The sequence below is a fragment of the Micropterus salmoides genome, unplaced genomic scaffold (genome assembly GCF_014851395.1).
Source record: "Micropterus salmoides isolate LMB-PRFRI ecotype aquatic unplaced genomic scaffold, ASM1485139v1 Ms_hic_scaffold_842, whole genome shotgun sequence".
In the NCBI taxonomy this organism is placed as follows: domain Eukaryota; kingdom Metazoa; phylum Chordata; class Actinopteri; order Centrarchiformes; family Centrarchidae; genus Micropterus; species Micropterus salmoides.
This window is the reverse complement of record NW_024044618.1, coordinates 4,173-28,017: the sequence shown is the minus strand read 5'-3', so window position 1 is coordinate 28,017 and position 23,845 is coordinate 4,173. Positions and strand designations below refer to the sequence as shown.

The 23,845-nt window shown below is 40.4% G+C and overlaps 1 protein-coding gene across 1 annotated transcript; it reads right to left on the bottom strand.

The window, feature by feature from the left end:
- Nucleotides 1-88: 88 nt before the first annotated feature.
- On the bottom strand, nucleotides 89-23,845 carry LOC119894684 (FH2 domain-containing protein 1-like). Its single transcript, XM_038707330.1, has 10 exons — nucleotides 23,682-23,845; nucleotides 5,995-6,466; nucleotides 5,735-5,905; nucleotides 5,491-5,552; nucleotides 4,310-4,412; nucleotides 4,132-4,217; nucleotides 2,021-2,121; nucleotides 991-1,061; nucleotides 366-473; nucleotides 89-184 (listed from the first exon to the last, which is right to left on the bottom strand). Exons 2-10 carry the CDS (start codon nucleotides 6,268-6,270, stop codon nucleotides 89-91), a joined length of 1,074 nt encoding a protein of 357 aa, XP_038563258.1. The 5' UTR covers nucleotides 6,271-6,466; nucleotides 23,682-23,845.

Sequence of the window (23,845 nt, the reverse complement as noted above, 5' to 3'; positions counted from 1 at the left end):
TCACGTCAGAATCACAGGCTTTGGAGGAGAGAGATGGGAAAAAACAGGGAAGGTTTGAAATGTAGTCTCTATTTGGAGAATTAAATGTTTAATACGTGAAAATGCTGTTTGACCTGGCTGCAGGCTGGACGTGACTCAACTTCAGTGGAAACTCCAACAGCTTCTTGTCTTTTTTCTGTGCTTCCTGAAGGAGAAGAAGACTCTGTCATTTTTAAATCTTACTAAGATCTGTAATGTCAGCATTTCATTGTCTTGTTGAATGTCATTGACACACACACACACACACACACACACACACACACACACACACACACACACACACACACACACACACACACACACACACACACACACAGGTTACTGACCAGAGCGACAAAGTGTAGCAGGTTCATGCCCGGTTTGTTGGCCTTGGTGTCGGCCAGAGAAAGGAGGGACGACAGCTTGAAACCAACTGCGTTTCCTGCATAACCTCCCTGCAACCCACACAACACACACACACACACACACACACACACACACAGAGAACACTGTCATGATTTCGGGTCTACTTTACTTATAAGATTGAGGGCTTTAAATTTGAGTCTTAATACATTTTTGCTGATTTTACAAATGTACCCCGCTTCTTTAAAACTTAACCTCTTCGGTTGGTCATTAAAGTCATGCCAGGCAGCCAAACATTGATACATTATTGGAAATTATAGTGGAGATGATGAAGTTTCCAAAGATACCAAACATGTCAGGCTGAGTTTTGGGAAATTACTGCAAAAGACGGACACATGGAGAATTTAAATTTGCTGGAATAAAGTGGCCATAAAGAACATGGGATCAGGTTTCAATATTTCACTCAGTTTAAACATCATAGCTTTAAAGAGGAGTGTAATGATAATGCCAGACAGTAAGAAATTAACTGAACAGTTTGTAGTCTAGCTTGCTACATCCTCCCTCTTTGTTCTTTGTCTAATTATTCATTAATGCAGTTTTTTCACTCACAGCATTCAGGATGTTTCCAGCCTGCAGCACCAAGTGGAGAACAGCATGGAGCTCCTCACAACACATTAACTCTGGAGGAGAAAGAAGATCCATTTTTATTTGCATCAATACACAAAGGATAGACAAACAAACAAACATCACCGGCTTAAAATCATCACGTGGAAGAAGATTAAAGAGAATGAAGAGACAGTGAGGAAAAAACAGAGACATAAACATATAAATAAAGTGGAAAACATCTTCACGCACACAATAAAATAAAGACAACGAGGAGCTTATAATCCTAAAATCCTTTCGTGCAGCAGACAGTGTCAGAGTGTGGAGGGTTAGTTAACAATTGACACACACGGCTAAAAATAGTCCAGGTGTTAGTTTGTATTGTGAGAGAGTGTGAGGCTGTTTGATTAAGTGTCGTATGAAGTTGATGCATTAATCATTTATAGCAAATATGTAGACAAATACAACAAAACAAACTCTTGAACGCTGCTTTTTAAAGCATCAGGATCATGTTATTCTAAATTTTCTTATTGTACAGTACAGTAATTTACATTTCTATTACACTTCACTGTTTTGTCTGTGTGCACTGTCTTTAGGTTTGACTGTCTGATGGAGTGCACAGGGTGATACTTTGTTCTCTTTGTATCTAGTGTGAAATTGATTGAACGTCCGGTTCCCAACAGGTGTGAAGTGCTATCTTTTAGTTCTCAGCAGACAGAGGCTGAGAAAGAAACTCCCTAAGGAAGCGACAGAGATAGGAGTTCTGAATGGACAATTTGCGGCAGAAGGAATGTGTACGTGGGATTGAGTCAAAAGAAACTATGAATGTGTGTGTTCTGAAGGAACTGAAGGAACAAGTGCAACAGTGAGGCTCATTTATGTAGTTTTAATAGTTTTGGACAACAATGGAGCTCTATGGCTCAGAGGAAGAAGATATATCAGGCTTTCATACACACACTTGTAAGTGGATACGTTCAGCGTTGGTTTTGGTGTCGACAGTAAGAAACACGGAAGAGAAAACAGGAGCTGTTGTTACCTTTAGTGGCGGAGCGAAGGACGTTAATGTCTCGTTTCATGGCCTCACACACCCCAGGAAACTCCTCTTTCAACAGCATGCACTCGATCCGGACTGAGTAGCTGGAGAGAAAAATAAAGGACTTAGTTATCTGTTTATTATTTTCTCCTCCGTATTTTTTTTTCATCTTATTTCCTCCCTTCTTTGCTATTCATGTACACATGTAACGGTGTATTAAGTAAAACCATGACTGTAAACCAAAGTGCATGTTAGACGTTGCTGTTAGTCACTGATGTTTCTCCATATTAAAAGCCCATTTGCCATCAGCCCTAAAGCTTCACGTCCCATCTGCTGTTACCCGAAGCCCTGAAAGCTTAAGCTCCATTTGTTCTGGAAGAAGAGCCTCTTCAGTCTCTTTTATGTCTTTATTCTTTATTAAGATCCCCGTTAGCTTTCATACAATGGCAGGGACTCACATGAAAACACCAATTTGAAAAAATCACACTGTGTTATTGGAAGGATAAAGACGTGACTGATTTCACAAATAAAAGGGCAAACATTAAAAGACTCAAAAACAAAAACAACCTCTCCTTAAACTAATGCTTGAACTGGAATACAAAGGAGCACATGCAGCATTTGGGGGCGGTCGCTGTTTGGAATAATTACTAAACACTTGATCAAACAATGTCCGCCCACTCTCGCAGGCCACTTCAAACGTTATTCTTTACTTGTCCACCAGATGCCCTCAGAGTTTGTTCTCCAGCCGTTACAGATCCTGCCGCTCCCATCTGCCCTGCTGTCACCTCCTTCACCTCACCTGGCCTTCCCAACCCCCGCCTCACCTGCGTCTCATTACCTCATCAGCAGCTCTCTACACATACCGGCCAAGATCCTTTGTTCCTCTGTCACTTTGTCCTAGTTGCTATGCTGTTGTCTTGCCCTGTGTTTTTTTGCTTTTGAGTTTCTGTCACCTGAACCTGCCTGTAAGCTATTCTCATCAAATTAACCACTAAGTCATCCTGCTGCCTCTATATGAATTAGGATCCTTCCCCTGTTGCCACTTTTTGGATACATACAGATCGGCCAGGCTATTCCTATATTAGCTTATTGCAGAGAAACTGCATCTGTGTTGACTGATAGGTAACAAGAAATTGCAGTAGAGGAAAGTCACAGATAAAGAATTAAATTTGTCCATCAGAGAGCACTGATGATGGCTTACGAGACCAGACGATAGGCTACGTGATAGTGTGTTCACAAGAATGAGACGAGATGATATTTTAAAACTATTTTTATGAAATCTTCAATGACGAATATATGATTGTCTTTTATTTCACTGTCACTCTGTCGCCGTTTATTGTTTCTACCTGGTACGCAAAATACTGCCAAACGATTAGATTAAATAGTGCCATCTTCTATGGTAATTTCTTCCTCCAGCACATTCTCATTCCCAACGCGTCACATATTGACACCTGGTCAAGACCCCTTGGCATTGCTTTTTAACGCCCTGGGTACCATTTTAGCATTGTTTTTGGACGTGTAGGGTTCCGTGGTCAAGTTAAACCTACCTTTGGTGTTCATAAACAACGCTGCAGGGTTTCCACACTGTGTTGAACTATGACACTAACTGGCTCCCCAGTGCGCTACAAACTGATGCCAACAGGTCTTGACCATGTATCCATATGTGATGACTGGCAGCGAGAACCAAGCCAGGAGAGAAGGAACTAGGAAATATGTTTTTAGAGGCATGAGATGTCCTTGAACAGCTTCACATGTGACTGAATAGAAATGACGATAAATTATGTAAAACGTGTTTCTTGCAAACAGACTCTCTGACTCTCTCTGACTTTACTTGTCTCCATAATAAAAGTTGAGGGGGGAAATAAAAGAAAAAGAAAATCTTTCTAATAAATGAAGAAATGTGTGTGGGGATTTTGTTGATCTGGCCTACAATGAACACATATTTTAACTAGCCAGTGAATAATAAAAGAAATCAAATATAAGACTTTGCAGTGATCCACTTGAGTTTAATGTTATCAGATCAGTCCGCTACACAATAGGAGCTAAACTACTTAAAATCAAAAACACACACAAACACACAGAAAAAATAAAAAAAATGTATTATGGCGCCTCACCTGGGAAGCTGAATCAGCAGGTACACAAAGGAATCAGCCAATGGGAGCTTAGAGACGTCGCCTCGGAACGCCTTCAGCTTCTTCACCTTTACGAGAGGAAACAGATGATGAAGAAGAAGAAACTAACATGATGGTGTTAATGTGTGTGTGTGTGTGTGTGTGTGTGTGTGTGTGTCACCTCCTCCTCCTCAGGCAGCAGTTTCAGCAGGTCTTTCAGAGGCTCCACCCCATAAGGTTCACTGTTGCCATGACGAATATCATCTACTATCGCCTGATTGGCCCTGGAGGAGCAAGATATTTTACATTTAGTAAACAGTGGGCCTAATACATTTCGTACCAGATAAATTGATAAGTCAATTAACAGAGAGCTAATAATCACTGAATACTGTAATAACTGATTCATTGCTTAGGTCAAGGTTGTTTTGCGTCTCTCTCTGGTTGATTTGTGTCCCTTTGTGTTCTTTTGTTGCATTTTTTGCATCTCTTTGTGGTTGTTTTGCATCCCCCGGGGGTATTTAGCATCTCTGCATTTTTTCTGTATCTTTGTGGCACTTTTGCTTCTCTTATATTATCATGGCTATATTAAATATAAGATGTGATATTCATTTTGGCAAATATATATTTCAACAATCATGATGGACGTCCTCTAATTTGACTTGGAACCAGTCACATGCTCTGTCTGCACTCCACAACATGCCAGCATCACCACATCTGTTTACCCATAACACCCCAGGATGAGGGCGAGGGCACACATCACGCCATCACACGCCAACACCCTGTCTGTCACACTGTAGCAGAGATATTCAAGTCTACTGGAAGCGTGTTCAATCCTTTAACATGTAAACTCCTGTCCATAACTGTGTGTGTGCCGTATGTTCGTCAATGCCTTGCAGCGACTCGCAGCCCGGATTAACTGATCCAATCAGATCGATCACCAACACAGGTATTAACCAGTGTCGGCCCAAGAGCGGCGTACCTGTTCATGACCTTTTTATTTTTCTCTTGTGGCAATTAGCATGTGAACTTTTGTTTGTTTTTTATCATTTTTATCTGACTTTTAGACTTTTTTTTATCTGATTTAAGGTCTTAGGTTAATTAACGGTTAGGTGTTTGAGAGACAACTGGTCTGGTTAGGTTAAGGGTTAGTTGTCCTGGATCATATATTACCGTCTCACTGATATCTAAAGGAACACAGATCAAAACCACAGCGCTGTTTTCACACTGAACGCAGATATTTTGGTTTTTTTTGGCGGGGATTTTATACATTTTTGAAATATTTGTTGAAAAACATTTTGCGCTGCTTCAGGCAACAATGGAACATGTGAGTGTTTGTGGTCAGAGTCACAAAACGAGATTTACCTCTTGAACTGTTTGAGGAAAATCCCAATGTTCATCCCTCGCTTAGAGTCTAGAATGGAGACCTGGTAGAGAAACATAGACAGACACAGGGAGAGAGAGAGAGAGAGAGAGAGGGGTGAGCAGGATTGAGGACAGAGCTCAGGTGGAAAGTGTCCACACACACCTTGACCTACTCCAAACCTTCAACAAACAGCAGCACACGCCAACCTGCATCATACACACACACACACACACACACACACACCTCATCTTTGGCCTCTCTGAACGAGCTCCTGGTCTTCCCTCCCCTGGTAGGTGTGGCCTTGGCGTTTGATTGACAGTCGTTCTGACCAAAAAGCTCCTCGATGGTTTGGACGTCGATCTGGTACTGCTGCTGCACTCGACCCTGAGTCCACAGGTTGGCCCGCCCCTTCACCTGCAACACACACACACACGTAAATACAGTGCTTTAATATAACATAATATAAAAAATGAGACTAGATCTATGCTGAGCGGTGACTCTACCTGATCCTCTGGTATCGTTTTCCAAAAGAAACTCCTCACCCTCTTCTTCTTCCTCAGGCCTCCTCCTACAGGGTCTCCCAGCCCAGGAAACACGGGCAGCTGGGGAGGAGGAGGAGGAGGAGGAAGAGGAGGAGGAAGAAGAGGGGGAGGTGGTTTTGTCCCGTTGCTCTCAATATCAGAAAATCCTAATGGAGGATGAGGAGGAGGAGGATGAGACGTTGGCACGCCGATGGCCACGCCCTCGAAACGTTCATTGACTCGGGAGACGCTGCCCATCACATGGATCCCCTCGGCCAGTTGGACGGGAGCAGAGAGAAGAGGCGGAGGGTTTGGCGGCAGACAGATCGGTCACCAAGCGGATGGGTGACCATGGCAAGCGGCGTGGTGACGATGATGAAGATGATGAAGATGATGAAGATGCTTCAGGAACATCAGAGATCGTTGAAGAATCAAACGGCAGAAAGTGAGAGAGCTGAAGAGAAATTTAAAAGACATTTACTGAGAGAAACACCAGACATTTTGGTAAACATATTTGTGTAAATATGAAGGACAGCCAGACACCTGTTAGCTTAGCTTAGCATAAAGACTGAAAACAGGGGGAAGCAGGTAGTCTGGCTTTGTCTGAGGGGAACAAAATCCACCCACCCTCATTAATACAATTATACTAAAATTATTAATAAAATGATTCACATCAGATGTTTCTTCATTTTCGACACATCCATTTATGAAGCCAATAAGAGAAGTTTTTATTTTGATATTTAAAATGTCTAAATACAAACAAATCAAACAAAGAATATGTATTGCTATAAGCAATATCCTCTTTCTGTTTGCATTTACTGCGTCCTAATTAAATGAAGAACATTTAGCCTTTTGCCTCTGATAACTGAAATGTTTTTGAATGTGACATGATGACACAAAATGCAAAGCATGCTGTCATTTGTCTCCGTGAGGAGGTGCACAGCAGTTTTTTTCTTTATGGGGATGGAGACACCAATGCCAAAATGAAATACAATCAACTGTCCAATCACAGCACACGCTCACGGGCCGTAAGGCAAGTACTCAAAGGTCCGCAAGGGTCCGATGTTCCAAATTTTATCGGACCAAATTGATCGAATTCTGATTTTTGCGGCGCTAAAAAAGAGTTCCACCGTTCTACATTGCTGCAACATGTAGTTACATTTTTGGGGAGGTTCCCGTCAGGCTACACCATAGATTCAATGCAGAAGTACAACTTTGGCCTTTAGTGTTGCTGATGGTACCCATAGCTGCGTTTCGACCAATGGAGCTATACCCCTGAACTAGGAACCTATGGAGGAACTCACTGTGTTTCCACCGAAGGTGGGTCTTTATTTCACCCCCCAAAAAGGCCCTGCTCGGGAGGTAGTACTTTCCGAAAATACCGGTACTTTGGGGGGGTGTGGCCTGAAATTCTGAAAGGGCGAGTAGAGGCTATTTGATATAACTGGAGAATGTCGGGTATTTTTCCTACACTTGCTCCTCTCTTTTCCACCATTATTTGCCAACCAATAAATCACAATCAACAGTCAAATAGCACACATGTTGCCGGAGATCGTACGTCGACATTGTTTTGCAGTAGCCAGCGTGCAGCGGTGTGTTTACAGCTATACAGTTATGCAAAATAATGGGTTTGAAGTTGTTGTTTTAAGTTTTCATGAGTCAGGAAGTTTCGGTCTCTTCTCCAAAACAAGCGGAGCAGCTGATTACAGCGGGTAATTAAAGTTTGTTAAACATCCCGTTCCTCCGACATTCAGGCGGACACAGACGAGTGCTGCAGTTGTTGCGATTTTATTTTTGTGTTGCTTTCTCTGTGCTGGAGTTATTTTAGGAACTTGGTGGTTTTATCCAGTTTGTTATTAAATGTGGAACAAACTTTATCGTGTGTCTCTCCACTATACTTCCGCACAAAAAATTTTCATTTATAAATGTTGCTCATGGATAGTGGTTACAAATAATGATGCCTGTGAATCGCTTTGTACGGCGTATAGGCCTACAGCCTATGTCAGCTAAGGACCTAATCTTCGCAGGTCTTTAGACCACAAAAGTGGGCTGAAGGAACCTTATATTTCCTTGAAAAGAGATCCGGGGACTTAAAAGTCAGACAGCCTTTCACAGTAAAACTGCTTCCTGTAGCTTCCTGTAGGCACTTGCTTAGGCATTTCAATATGTGAGAGCTGGATGAAAGGATTCAATATGATTACGTCCTCACTTTATACCTGAGCTAAATTCAGCTGCTGCAGAAACAAAAACACAAAAATAACATCCATCAAAAGTAAATTTATGGAGCTTCTGACCTCTTTAATATGCAGAGAGTAACCTGATTTTAATTTTGTTGCACTTTGAAAACTTTTTCCAGGACACTCAGCTACCATCAACCTCATTATGGGTAAAGATTATTGAGCCATATTGCAGATTATATTGATCATCTAGTTAGAGGAATCAGAGGAGAAACTGTGTTGTTCAGCTAAATGTACACTGAGACTCCTGCAGAGAGAGGAATGACTGAATGAAAAATCCAGTTGGTACGCCGCCATGTTGGACTCACTGTTTTTATTCATTCTGATTCAAGAGTGTGTGCGAATGTGTGGGTCTCGATTTCAAATGTCTTGTGATTAAATGAATGTTAATTAAACATTCGTAACTTTACGTTACATGTTAAACATTTACTTTTGTCTCATGTGCTGTTTCTTTTCTCCACTGAAACTTGATGTGTTTGTTGATCGAACAGCTCTTCTTCATCATCATCCTCACACACACACACACACTTCCTTGTGCTCTCAAACACCACGAGTCTCACCTGAATGTGAAACCACCAGCTGTTCAAAGGTGTTTCTGTCTGTACGGTGGCAGGATGTCAGTTTTGAGCTACTTAAGCAAAGCTGCAGGAAAAGGGTGGAGAACATTCACTGTTCAGGGTTTATCTTTGAAAATGTAAAACCCTGAAATAATAAAATCCTAAAACATATACAGTGAGGAAAATAAGTATTTGAACACCCTGCTATTTTGCAAGTTCTCCCACTTTGAAATCATGGAGGGGTCTGAAATTGTCATCGTAGGTGCATGTCCACTGTGAGAGACATAATCTAAAAAACAAAATCCAGAAATCACAATGTATAATTTTTTAACTATTTATTTGTATGATACAGCTGCAAATAAGTATTTGAACACCTGAGAAAGTCAATGTTAATATTTGGTACAGTAGCCTTTTTTTGCAGTTACAGAGCTCAAATGTTTCCTGTAGTTTTTCACCAGGTTTGCACACACTGCAGGAGGGATTTTGGCCCACTCCTCCACACAGATCTTCTCTAGATCAGTCAGGTTTCTGGGCTGTCGCTGAGAAACATGGAGTTCAAGCTCCCTCCAAAGATTCTCTATTGGGTTTAGGTCTGGAGACTGGCTAGGCCACGCCAGAACCTTGATACGCTTCTTACAGAGCCACTCTTTGGTTATCCTGGCTGTGTGCTTCGGGTCATTGTCATGTTGGAAGACCCAGCCTCGACCCATCTTCAATGCTCTAACTGAGGGAAGGAGGTTGTTCCCCAAAATCTCGCAATACACGGCCCCGGCCATCCTCTCCTTAATACAGTGCAGTCGCCCTGTCCCATGTGCAGAAAGACACCCCCAAAGCATGATGCTACCACCCCCATGCTTCACAGTAGGGATGGTGTTCTTGGGATGGTACTCATCATTCTTCTTCCTCCAAACATGGTTAGTGGAATTATGACCAAAAAGTTCTATTTTGGTCTCATCTGACCACATGACTTTCTCCCATGACTCCTCTGGATCATCCAAATGGTCATTGGCAAACTGAAGACGGGCCTTGACATGTGCTGGTTTAAGCAGGGGAACCTTCCGTGCCATGCGTGATTTAAAACCATGACGTCTTAGTGTATTACCAACAGTAACCTTGGAAACGGTGGTCCCAGCTCTTTTCAGGTCATTGACCAGCTCCTCCCGTGTAGTTCTGGGCTGATTTCTCACCTTTCTTAGGATCATTGAGACCCCACGAGGTGAGATCTTGCATGGAGCCCCAGTCCGAGGGAGATTGACAGTCATGTTTAGCTTCTTCCATTTTCTAATGATTGCTCCAACAGTGGACCTTTTTTCACCAAGCTGCTTGGCAATTTCCCCGTAGCCCTTTCCAGCCTTGTGGAGGTGTACAATTTTGTTCTGATTGGCTAGTAGTCCTTAACTAGAAACTGCGCATGTGCTCCCAACAAAGATCATTTAGAGACAAGATGTATCACTCCATAAAATGAAGATCACAGGGTGAAAAGGAGCTGCAGCAATGTGCAGTATGAAAATAAATGGTGTTTTTTGAAAATTAAACCATGTAAACCTGTTCTCGTACAAGCTCTAAATAAAATTTTGGACCTGAAAATGAGCATATGACCTCTTTAAGTCTTACAAAGTCCCATTGAGCCTGCTTCTTGCCTTTAGCTCTGTCAGCTAATATTTACTACTAATGATGCTTCTGCAGATATTTTTACTGTCCCTTTTAATGTTCTCACAATAATAACAACATTTAAAGTAACCTTCCTCCGAATAACTACATGTCAGCTTCGTTTATGCCACTCTACAGGAAAAGACTTGTACCAGGAAGTCCATATCTGGCTCACGTGGAATTTGAACTAAATTCCTGCAATGCTAAATTATTTAACGCACACACACACACACACACACACACACACACACGCAGTCACAGTGTGAGTCCCCCGTGTGAAGTTCTGGATACATGTCAACAAAGATATACACTTCCTGCTGATGAATTAAAGATGAGGGTGTGTGTGTGTGTAAGAGTGTTACATAACTTAATCTCACATCCCTGTTTGATCGACTGATTTCTTCCGTCAAACTTTCAACTTAATCATACTAACAATGTGTGTGTGCCTGTCTGCCTGTGTGTGTGTGTGTGTGTGTGTGTGTGTGTGTGTGTGTGTGTGTGCAGTAGTTGGTTGCAGTTACAGTATACGTTTGTCCCGTCCTGGTCCTGACCTGATTACTGCTGATTCATTTATTTACTCGAACTCTAACACTAAAAACAGTTTTACTTCTTGTTTAACAAAAAGTACAGGCAGGGCTGAACATTTTAAAGGTAACATAATCACATGTATTTTGCATTTTACAAGACAAACATCTTTAATAGAGCTGCAGTGATTAACCCCAATGTTGAATATTTTATTTATATATATATATATGTATGTATATGTTTACATTATTGATCCTAATAAGCATTCAATTGAAGATCCTCCTTTCACCTTGCAAATGAAAGTGATAAACTAAAAAAACAGATTTAGCCCTTTATGCTGTCTCTTTTTTTACTCTTTAAATACATACTAATTACTCTCTTTATGGTTTACAAAAACAACTGCGCAAGCTATGGGAATCATCTCAAAAACTATCCGTCTTTCAATTATAATTAAATATTATTTGGTGACTTTGTTGAGCTGAATTTACCAGCACGTTAACCCTTTCAGAAATATCTAAACAATTTTTTTTAGGTTTGATGTATTCGCTAAAAAGAAAACACTAAATTAGCTGAATTTGCAATGGAGTTTGGTGCATCATTCTATCCTTTGTAGTAAAGATGGAGTGCAAGAGAAGTGTGTGTGTGTGTGTTTCAGATGCCAAGGCTTGGGTGCTACCGTGGTAACCAGTCAGTGTGCAACGTAGTTACAGACCAGCTTACAAACAATGAGTTTGTGTACTTGGCCGACAACAAAATTGAGGTCATGGGGTGTGTGTGTGTGTGTGTGTGTGTTTATTTATACATTAAACACATTAGTCACTTCCTCCTGATCTGTTTTCCCCTTGTTCCTCTCCCTCCATGTTGTTCCCTCTCTCATCCCTCCATCTTCAAAGGCTCACCGTAAACAAAAGGTTCAGATGACTCACTCTCTCTCTCTTTCTCTTTCAGGGCTATTTAAACTCGAGTGACCGTGACATCACTGTCATCATCCAATCACGCAACTCGGAATGTAAAAATAGACCGGGACCAAACCGGTGACCCGGTTCACACAAAGGGTTCTGATTGGTTAACGAGGTCGTGGGGTTGATGAGTGTGAACTGATCACTGAACTCACAACAACTGTAACTAGTACTACTACTGCTTTTAATACTATTGCTACTACCACATGCATTACTAGGACTACTGTGGCTACATACAACCTCTACTACTAACACTAGTAGTCCTACCTGTTAATAGTACTGGTACTACTACTTCTACTACTACTACCAAGATTATTGCAACAATCATTTTTAATATTCTATTTCACTACTGTAACTAGTACTACTATTACTACTTCTACCGCTATTACTACTATTGTTACTTCCACTGGCATTAATAATACTCCTGTGGCTACAACATACAACTCCTACTATTAATACTATTACTAGAAGTCCTACTCTGCTAGTATTACTGGTACTACTACTAGTACTACTACCATTACTATTGCAACAATTATTTGTAATATTTGTACTATTCTATGGCTATTACTACTACAAACATCTACTACCAAAACATGTAGCAGTAGTAGCCTACCACTGCAGCTACTGCTGTACTACTGTTCCTACTGGTACTACTACTGCTGCTGCTGATATAACAAGCACTAGTACTTCTATTTTTATGAGTGGTTCAACTATTAACTATTATTGCTACTATTATTATTTATCATTGCTACAGCTTCTAGTATTAACATATGATTACTATCGCTACTACAACTGGTACTACTACTATTGCAGGACTTGTACTTGTAGTATTTTTACATTTTGGTACTTTTAAGTAAAGGCACTGAGTACTTCTTCCACTCCACACTGTTAAACAGAAAAGCTCCTGATTGGTCTGACTTGAGTTTTTCCCATCACCTCCAGACGCTGTAATGACTTTTCATCTGGCAACAACACTTTCGGGTGTGACGCGGCGGCGACAGCTGGCGATGTGGCTCAGCTGCTGAGCGCATGCTGGGAAATCAATCCGCTGTGACAAACATTTAATTCAGCTGTGCTGCTGAGAAGAACAAACCACTGCATCACTTAGTTAGTTAGCTTTTCTCGGCCCGACCCAATTATGGTCCCTCCATACATCCATCTCCTGCCTTTGCTCCACATTCCTACAACGTCGGCCCTGACCTCAATACTGAGAGAGAGACCAGAGAGGCTCGGAGCACCAAAGAAGAAGAAGAATGAAGTGACAACTGGTGAAAGGAAAAACAGACAGAGTGAATGAGTAACTGACAGTGACAGTGCATGAAGAGCCTCCCTCCTCCTCCTGCTTTGTCCTCCTCTAATGATTCTTCTGACAAACTGTCCGCCGACTGGCAGCTTCACGCGCATCAGAGTTTAGATGTGAGTGCGAAAAGCTGTCAGCCGTGTTTCCGATGTGGAGGAGACAATTAGAGAACAGTCTGTTAATAATAAGCACAGAGCCTGTTGTGGGTTTGTCTTTAGGTGTATATAGCAACAGCACACGATGTCAGCGCAGCTGCAAATAACACCATGCAGGCAGGTGACAATGAGCTTTATAGGTTACACTGCAAAAGTGATACTTAAAACCTTCACTTTGGTATCAAACCTCTGGTGTTTGGCTGGAATTAAAATTCACAATGGATTCTTATAGGAGAGAGAAATATGGATAAAATATCGATACGTATTATAAGAATAACTTTATTTATATAGCACTTATCAAACTAAAGTACAAAGTGCTTCACAAAAGACAGCACGAGGACAAAATAAATAATAAATAAAATACAACAAAGTACAACAGATGTAAGAGAAATTAAATTAAAAATAATTAACAACTTTATATAACTAAAATAAAAACCTTAAACTAACCAGGCAGCTCAGATAAAATCAGAATATGCCTTTAGATAAAAGAGATTTAATAGAAGATACTGACTCTGAGAGCCTTGTTTCCTTTGGGGCCCTGACAGCAAAAAGCTCTGTCACCTTTAGTTCTAAGCCTGGACACAGGAAGAGAGACAATATATTGTGATAGAATTTCTGGAAAATCATTTGAAAAAATGTTTATGGATTAAATAACCAGAAAGGAATGTTTGGGTTTTGGCAAAATAAATCCCTGAAAAATCAAGGTTCTTCATCATTAGATTAGATGGAAGAGTTTCCATCTAAATTTAGCACAAATGAATGTTTGTTTCCATCCAACAGTAGTTCTGTTTTTTAATGCGCATTTCGTAGTAATTAGAAAAGGTTGATGGAAACTGCAAAATTCAAAAAAACTTCCTTAATTTCGCAGAAAAGTTTTTACGTTCACTTGAGGTGGTTTTTGCCTTTGTCGAAAAAGAGTTAATGCGCTTAAATGGGAGATGACGTCAACTTCTGACGTAACTACGGTTGCCATAGCCTGATTTATTCGCTCCACACCAGCGGATGGAAACGCATTTGCATTACAACTGGACGGAAACATGGCTACAGTTGTGTGAATATTTATATTTATTTATTCATTTAGCTGATGCTTTTATCCAAAGCGACTTACATGTCAGAGGTCGCACGCCTCTGGAGCAACTAAGGGACACAATGGTGGATATCTTACAGTGGGGGATTGAACCCGGGTCTCTCACACCAAAGGCATAGTCTTATCCATCGCGCCATCGCCACCCATATTAGTAAGTTAAGTACATCGAGATAAGCAGTTGGGCCAACCCCTTCTCACTCCAAAGTCTTCACATACAGTATGGACGCATGGTCAAGACCTGTTGGCGTCAGTCTTTCAACGCACTGGGGGAAGCCCTTTAGCGTAATTTTGAATATTAAAAGTAGGGCTAGTATGAATGACAGAAAAGTCAGAGTAAGGAGGTGGTTAAGGTGTTTGGAGTGGACGGGTGGGCTAAAAACCGGACTTTCACCCAGGAGACTGGCGTTCGTTTCCCAAATGAAACAAAGAGTCAACATTGATTCTTTTTAGGTGAGTAATAAAGTAACTTAAGTCATTTAAGTAACGTAGTTATTTTAACCAAAACCACTATCTTTTCCAAAACCTAACCAAGTAGTTTTGGTGCCTAAACCTAACCCAATTGCATAATTTTTTAGAAAGTCTAACCAGACGTTGTATATTTATCATTGCTAACTTGACCACAGAGACCTAAACATCCGACAACTACGCTTACTCTGACTTGACTAGAAAGGCACTATACAAGTACGGAGCATTTACATTTAGAAGATTACAAACTGACGCCAAGGGGTCTTGACCAAGCGTCCATATGTGATGAGATGGACGTGAGAATGTTCTGGTGGCGCTAATTCAGCTAATTCTCCAAGCAGGTGTTATTAAACCATCGCAGAAAAGAGGACACAATCAGATGAAACAAACAATTGAAAAACTTGATGGAAATATCACATCAATTATTAATAATGCAGCACAATAGTCAATAGTAAATAAATGTTTCATTGCTTTCTGTATTATGATCCTCTGTGTTTCTTGTTTTAAATAGTACCTGACAATATAACATAAAGGTCTCCTGTAGGATCTCTTTAACATTAACATTTTGTTTTTGTTTTTATTATTGATCGGTATATAAATGACCTCAATAACTGTCATTTTAAAGTTATATTCTGATTTTAGAGAGACTTTGTAACATCTATCCAGAGACTACAGATGAAAAATAGCTGCTTAGTTAACTCTTAAAGCCAATAAATAAATGTTCTTTTCACGTGTTAATGTGAGACAGGTCACAGTCTCCTCGTCACGTCACACAGATCAACAGCTTTCAGCTGTTCAGTCTCATGTTCGTCATGATTTACTCACAATTTACACATTTTGTTTCTATCGCTAAACAAACTCTTCAACCGAGCGTAAAAACCTTTTAGCTCTTTTTCTTTATTTCAACTTCTTCAAAAGTGTTCTGCGTTTCTACTTTTGGTGGAGAGAAAACACACTTATTGGTGCAAAAATCGTGTAACAAACCATGATCAAAGTAGCATTTAATTAAGGTTCAGCCACCTTTTAACAATGGGCTTGGACTGATTTTTGCTTATATGTCTGAGCTTTTAGTAAAACATAAAACTCCAGCTATAACTTCCACCTGGATGTTGACATTTAAGTAATTTATGGCAACTCCTGAGTGATGGGACCTCAGCATTAAGGGTTTAGGGAACCATCAAGCTTGACTGAGAAGCCAACATGGCTGCCAGTTAGTGTACAGTAAAACTCACACACACAAGTCACTGCAAACCTGTTTGAGAAATAATGCACTGACAAATATTTACACTACAAATACTGAACAAACACCATGACCTCACACTCAATGACACGCGCAGGACTGAAGATGACTAATGCTCTGCGGGGACTCACGCCCTTTTGTCATGTTATAATTACACCAGAGAAGATCAGTGGAGGTGATGTGACCCGGAGGTTTTCTAACTTTTTTTCGACAGAAAGACAGTGTTTTGAAAACAAAACCTTTTTTTATAAGCTGAGAAGGGATTTATTTTTCTTTTTTTAATAATCTTCCTTTCCAACTGTCCATAATGTTTGACTTCTATGTTCACACTGTGCAGATCAAAGACCGGGTTATGACGTGGAACTCCCCATTGACAATTCCAATAAAGTTTCTTTAAACAAGACGGCCGTGTATTCAACAATGTTGACTGAAAGAGAGAAAGGAAACTACAAAAGTAGAACGTGGAGCTACATACAGCTGGGAACAATGTGATCTGTCTGTTCTGCTGTGGGGTTCCACATTTACATTTATTCATTTAGTTGACGCTTTTATCCAAAGCGACTTACAATTGCTATACACGTCAGAGGTCGCACGCCTCTGGAGCAACGAGGGGTTAAGTGTCTTGCTCGGGGACACAGTGGGGGATTGAACCAGAGTCTCTAACACCAAAGGCAGGCGTCTTATCCACTGCACCATCACCACCCCATTGCAGTTTTATTTCTCTTCAGTCTCAGTCAAAACTACAGTTTCAGCCACAAACTCTAAATTACTATGATGTCAAAAGAAGCTCACTACAGTTTATAACAGATCTTTTGACAGGGGCGGCTCAAACTTTTTGACCTGCCCGTCCTCACCAGAAAACAGCCGTATAGGTCGATAATTGCACCGCTTATTATGACCCATGTTTACATTTTTAGTGACCTATAGTAGTCATACGACAGTAGCAACGAAGGAAGACTTATTATAAACAGTGACAATGTCAGGGTAAAGGAGGACTTTCACACAGGAGACCGGCGTTCGAGACTGATGTGAAACCAAGTAAAGTTACATTTAGCTGACGCTTTTATCCAAAGCGACTTACAATTGCTATCCATGTCAGAGGTCGCACGCCTCCGGACCAACTAGGAGTTAAGTGTCTTGCTCAGGGACACAATGGTGGATGTCTCACAGTGGGAATTGAACCCAGGTCTCCCACACCAAATGCGCCACCACCCCAATTTAGAGTTATTTTTAGCTTTAAGCTAAGATAGATAGCTTAACGTTACTGACTTCCCATCTCGTGACTTCCTTTACTGACTTCATTGACTTATATAATTTTCATACTTTAACCCAAACGACAATCTTTTCCTAAACCTAACCAAGTAGTTCTATTGCCTCAACCTGACCAAACTACGACCCTTTTTTAAACTGTTTTCCATGTATTAAACGTCACATGACTTAGGTCACGGGACTTACGTAACGTCCAGTAAGCCCGCCGCTGGACTGATTCAGTTAAAGCTCATATGTGTCATTTTGGAAAGCGGCCGTATTTGTCGTTTTGGGACACTTGACAATCAACTTCTTCTGACAGGGCATAATCACTTGACTCTTGCCACAAACAATGGTGATATGGTATGTTTCTTTATTGTTAACAAACCCCATTAAAAGACCACAACAAAAATATTAATGTCTCCTACTGTACTGGAGCTGAGAGGCACAGTGTAAGGAAGTCTGAAAGTAGGGTACTGAGAGATCAGATTGTGGACAGTAACAAAAATAAAGGACAGCAGCAGCGTTATCTTTTGGCTACAGCCCACAAAACTGCCACCTGCATAAATTTTCAGATAACTCAGCAGTCAACAGGTGTGCCTGTCTCGGACGCAGACGAAGGTGAGTACAGTTAACAGCCCAGTTAAACTAGACCAAAGAGCTGCGGGTAGACAAAACCTCTCCAAACACATACTTGAGTGTCCAAAGAGTGGATGTAGACATTCTCCAAAATACTTTGGTAATCAATGAAACCTTGCCTGCACAAAAACAACCTCTAGCAAAATGACTAAAACATACAGAACAACCACAACCACCATTAATTCACTGCTGACTGCACTTTCAGTAACGTTAATGATTTTTTCCAAAATGCAGCAGCTGAAGTTCAGCGGGGAAAAAAAACAGCCTGTGGCATTTTAATATGAAACTCAAGAAAGATTTGGATCCAAAATGGTGAGAGGGGAAAACAAAATAAGTGCTGGTTTGCAGCACATTTTGCTGAAGGAAAGAGGACAAGGGAGACACTTGGACCGTCATGTCTGATCCTCGGCGGTTGAGTTCAGATAGTTTCCAGCCTGAAACGCATGTCTGTGGACGGAGAGCTGCATCAGATCCTCCATCACTGTGACGTCTTGCCCCTTTCTGCCACTACAGTTTCAGTTTCTGCAGGTGACACTCTTATATAATATTTCATCAATTATTTAAATGCCCATATATTATATATATAATATATGTTCTACATATGGTATACAGTACATATATTGTCCACATAAAACTTCTGTGTCTTTGGAAATACATATAAAACAAACACAAATCCATTTTTCAGAGAGCCATAAGAATTGCGAACCAACAAACTCACCGTTCAAATTAAAGACTTTTCCAGCTATTTAAACTCGCCTACTGTTATGTCTGTTGTTACGAAGCTTCCAGTCTGAGACGCGAAGCTGACGCGGAAGTCCCTTAAAACTGCATTCTATCAAACGACCAGCAGGGGGCGACTCTTCTGGTTGCAAAAATAAGTCCAGCTCCATTAGAAATAATGATAAAATGACCCTACTTCTCAGCTGATTTATTACCTCAGTAAACACTTTCATAATGAGTTTATGGTCTCTGTCGCTGGTTTCTTTAATACAACATGATGATCATTTAGTAAATTGTGGTCCCATTTAGAGGGAAACAGACCACAAAGCAGAGTATGCTTCAGGGCGGGATTATCTGTGATTGACAAGTCGTTACCATGGCAACCTGTCAATCAGGATAGAGTGACTCCTACCCACGGCACTGTGTAAATTTAACCAGCGCCGTTGAAAAAGCTGATTAGGAGTCGGCTGTTCACTTTCTTTCTGGTGAGTACATTTAGTTTTAAGATTTTTGTTATCAGCCCTGTTAAAATGAATTACAGTGAATTACGTGAATTACAGTTGCACCTAGCAAAGCAAGCTAGCTAGTTCCACACATGGCCATCAGCTCCACGTCTCGTCCAAACACGGTCACGTCCGGTGCCGCTGGTTGGAAAAAATCAACATGGCGGAGCCCTATCAGCCAAACTCGAGGATTCAAAACGGCAGTCCCCAAACCAACGGGTGACATCACCATGACTACGTTCACTTCTTATATACAGCCTGTGGTTGTCACACACCTATTCACCACAGCAAATTCCTTATATGCGTAAAAACTACTTCACATCACGTATAAAGTGATGATCAAATAGCAAAGTGATAAAAGTTGAAAATCAATTTATTACTTAAGTATCAAAAGGTTGTTTAAAATGAAGGAAAGACAATGTGATTCAAAAATAATTGACATGTTTGAAAAACAAACTGTGAAGATTTAAAGAATCATTGTATTTCAGTTAGAAGGAATGTATGGAAAAAAACGCAGGATCAGAAGGCCATCAGTATAATGGGGTTCAAGATGCCTCAGGTTTTTTGCTTGCTGTTGGCAGTCAATGTGAAATAAGACGTGTTGGCTATAGTACAACGTGTAGGCACAATAAGCTGCCGCTTCAGCCGATAATGTATTTTAAATAAAGTCAATAATTAAATTTTTTTGCTGTAAATAATTTGTCAGTGTGAACTCCAAATTTTGGATTTTTATTTCAGGATTATTCCAAATATGTGTATTCTTAGGAATACTAAATTGCCATCTTAGTATTTTTCTATTTCATGATTTAAAGGTGCATTTTGAGTTTGATACTTCCCCCCTCTCTGTTCTATTGCAGGTTTCGTTGCTTTCTGCAATTGGTGTTTCCCTCTGCTATTCCCTGTTGTCCCCACCCTCCATCCCCCTTCTCTTACAGGTCTTGTCCTTTCTCTGTGCTGTCTGTTTGTGCTCCCCATCCCTGTGTCTGCCCCCCTGTCCGGCCGGTGACAAATCAATACATAATTAAATAAATAATAAAACAGACAAAGGAGTATATTAATACTCTCTTGTTAAAGTAAAATCTGTCTGTCACAATATGGTATCCAGCTCATCATACTCTATACCAGGCTGCTGGGCAGGACAGGTGTAAAAAAAAGAAGAAAAAAAAAGTTCAATAGTGTGCTTCATAAAAAAGGATATCAATGTCCAAACCAGCTTTTTCACAAAATGCATCACTCCTGAAAGAGCTTGAAGATCGGAAGTGTTTATAAATAGAAAAGCATCAATTACAGTCACAGAAAGAAATTAAACATATTTAGAGGAAACTGTGCTAATTTATTACTATAACATCATTTACAGCTTGTCAGGCCGAAAAGTCGTAAGAACAACCTCACAGCATTGCGGTGATGCTGTTTCTGGAGCTTTGAAGGGAGGAAACTGCTCCAGACAGCAAACTTGTGAGTCACAGCGGGCTTTAAATATGTTTTCTTTAGGGGTTACAGGCTGGCTGGTTGTTGCTCAGCAATCTGACAGATTAGCTCCCACACTTTCTCCAGCAGACAGATCTCCTAACGCCTCAGTTTGAGGATTACAGCAGCAGCAGGTCAGCAGACCGCACTGTCAAACAGAGCATATGAGGTTTAGGCTGGAGAGAGAGAGTATACAGCTATCCAGAAAATAACTCCAGTCCAGATCAGTTCCAAAAGTAAAAAAGATTACAAAGTTAAGATAATATTGTCAAATCTATTATTTCCAAGGTCAAGGGTCAACTGTAAAAAAAATAAATACCAAGGATCCCAGAAATAATCAATACCTCCTCCTAAACAATAAATGGACAAACCTAAAAATTATCACTAATTAAAAACCTTACAGAAACTATTCCAGACATCACCAAAAAATATTAAAGAACCCACCCAGGAAACCATCCAAGAATCTACCCTGTAATAACCAATAACCAATAAATAGCCAAAAAACATCCAAGAATCTGCCTAGAAATGACCAATAAATAGCCAATAAACCAGCCAAAGATTCTGGCCACACATCACCAAGAAATAGCCAAGAACCTATGTACAAAGTATTTCCAGTGTATCCAAAAACTATCCAGAATCACAGGTTCTGGACACAACAGACCGAGCACAAACACGCCGTCACCCTGGAAACCCCAGTAAAACACCCTGAGCAGAAAATGGCATCTGTCTTATTTACCAGGCAAACAAACAGTAAACACACATGTAGGTGTGTGTGTGTGTGTGTGTGCGTATTGTGATGGTGATGAAGGGGCAAGTGAGGACCTCCCACATTGATGTGGCTCAGAAAAACATCTAAACTGCTTTTTAAACAACATTAGCATGAAAAACACATCAGATTTGGCTGAGTTTTTGGGTTCCCTTGTGCCAAAAAAGTGTTTAAAAAAAAGCAGAAAGGTCTCCTTTAAATCTCTTTCATGGCTCTACTGATGGACTGATGGTTCCTTTCTTCTACAGAGGAAGCGAGGGAGAGATTAAGTTTACTGCTGTGTTTTACAGTCAGGAAGGGTCAAGCCAACCAAATGGGTGACTGAGCATCGCTCGCCTCTGGAGTTAACATGGCGACAGAAAGCGAAAGACGGATGGACATACAGACAGTCACAGCATCCTGTATCTGAAATGTCATCCAGCGGTATCTTCACTGGAGCTCCGGTCTGGGGGTCAAGCGAAACACTCAACCCGCTGAAGGTGCACTTCAGCCTGGCCACAGTCTGCTGGGAGGGCCTGGGGGAAGAACCAGCGGGAGACACAACCACACACACACACACACACACACACCTGTTTGCCTGCTGGAGAAACCTCACACACAGGAACGGATGATTTGGTGAATAAAAGAGAACGAATAAAAGATGAGTGACATAAGTATGAAGTCCGAAGCCAAGATATATAATATAAACTGTTAAATAATGTTATTCAAGAGTTGTAGTGTCAGAATGCCTGGGTAAATAAAATAAAAAGTTATGAGCAAAGAGCTTACATACAGCTCATAATTCAGAGTCAGGGTTTAGATTGATAGAAAAAAATGTTAAAATATCTATAAGCATTTTTATTGTAGACTTTTTTAAAATAAAAACACATTTGAAGATTACAAATGCAACAACATTCTTGCTTTTCTGTTATTATAACTGATCAGACATAAGAAGTTTAATTTGGTAGCTTTCTGGTATCATTATTATTTCAAAAAGAAGACTAATTAAGTGTGGTCACAGTCGTTTCTGGAGAGAAGAGAAGAACTTATTGTATTAGAGTGAAAAAATACTACTTATCACCAATAAAACTAGCAATGAAGAAGAATCTGCTTGTCATACACCTTCTCAACACCAAGGCAGAAAGGACAAAACACATCTTTAAAACAACAACATCACAGAGATAAAACACTTTACAGTGTTCAGATTCACTACAGACTCAGCAGGAGCCCCATCAGCACACTGTATTGGCAACAAACTACAGTGGAAATGTAGCGATAAGCGCCACAAAACTACTAAATTACACTACAAAGTTCCACTGATGCAATAAATGAATTTTACATTAATATTATAGCATCAACCAAAAACAAGTAATTTGAATAATATTATAGAGATACTAGATAAAGAGAAAACAACATAAAGTCAGTATAAACGCTATTGGAATAGAGGGTAAACATCTTAGTATGAATAAGCTTAATTCTGACCTGCAAAGACAAACTGTATGTCTCTATATGGTCCCTGAGCACCATAAATATTTTAGGAATATCATGGGACATAAATTTCACAAACACACTGCAGAAAATAGTATGAATATTGCAACAATACAGGAGAGTTAACAACATACAGTAAGTCGATATTTCCGCTGAATAAATATTTATGTAGCCAAGAGTAAGACAAACATCATATAAACTCACTATTGAGTTAAATGCATCAAAAACGAACTGGAAGAATATTCTAGAAATGTTATTGTACTTCCATAAGAGATGAGAAATAGATATTAAAGTGTCATCAGATGAATAAAAACGCACTATGATGAACCACAGGAACATTAACAAGCAAAAATAAACCTTTAAACAAACAGATCAGATGAAGATTTAACCCCCTAAAGTCATTTTAAATATCACATTTGCACTGCCGAAATACTGTAGAGACTAGACATCACACTATCCACCACTACAGTAACATTAAAGAAGCTGGTTGTAGCCCAGGCTCATTCCAAAATACTGTGGAAATTTGAGTGTAGTCTGGTTGGTGTGAAGTGTCAACGCGTAAAATAGCCTGTTAGCACGCAGAGGTAATTCTGATCAGCATTAAAAATTAACTGACTGTCACACTTAAATCAACAGGGCTAAAAAAAGAAGCAAATGTGGAGTATAATTCCCAGCTAAACTTACCGGAGTGAGCGGCTCCAGCGGTGCGGACGCTCTGGACAGAACCTCTGTTAGAAAATGTTAAAATTTACAGCAAAACAACATTTAAGACGACTCCCGTTTCACTGGTTCGCATCCACAGGCAGCGCGCGCTGAACAGCCGACGGACGGACACACTGTGAGCGCGT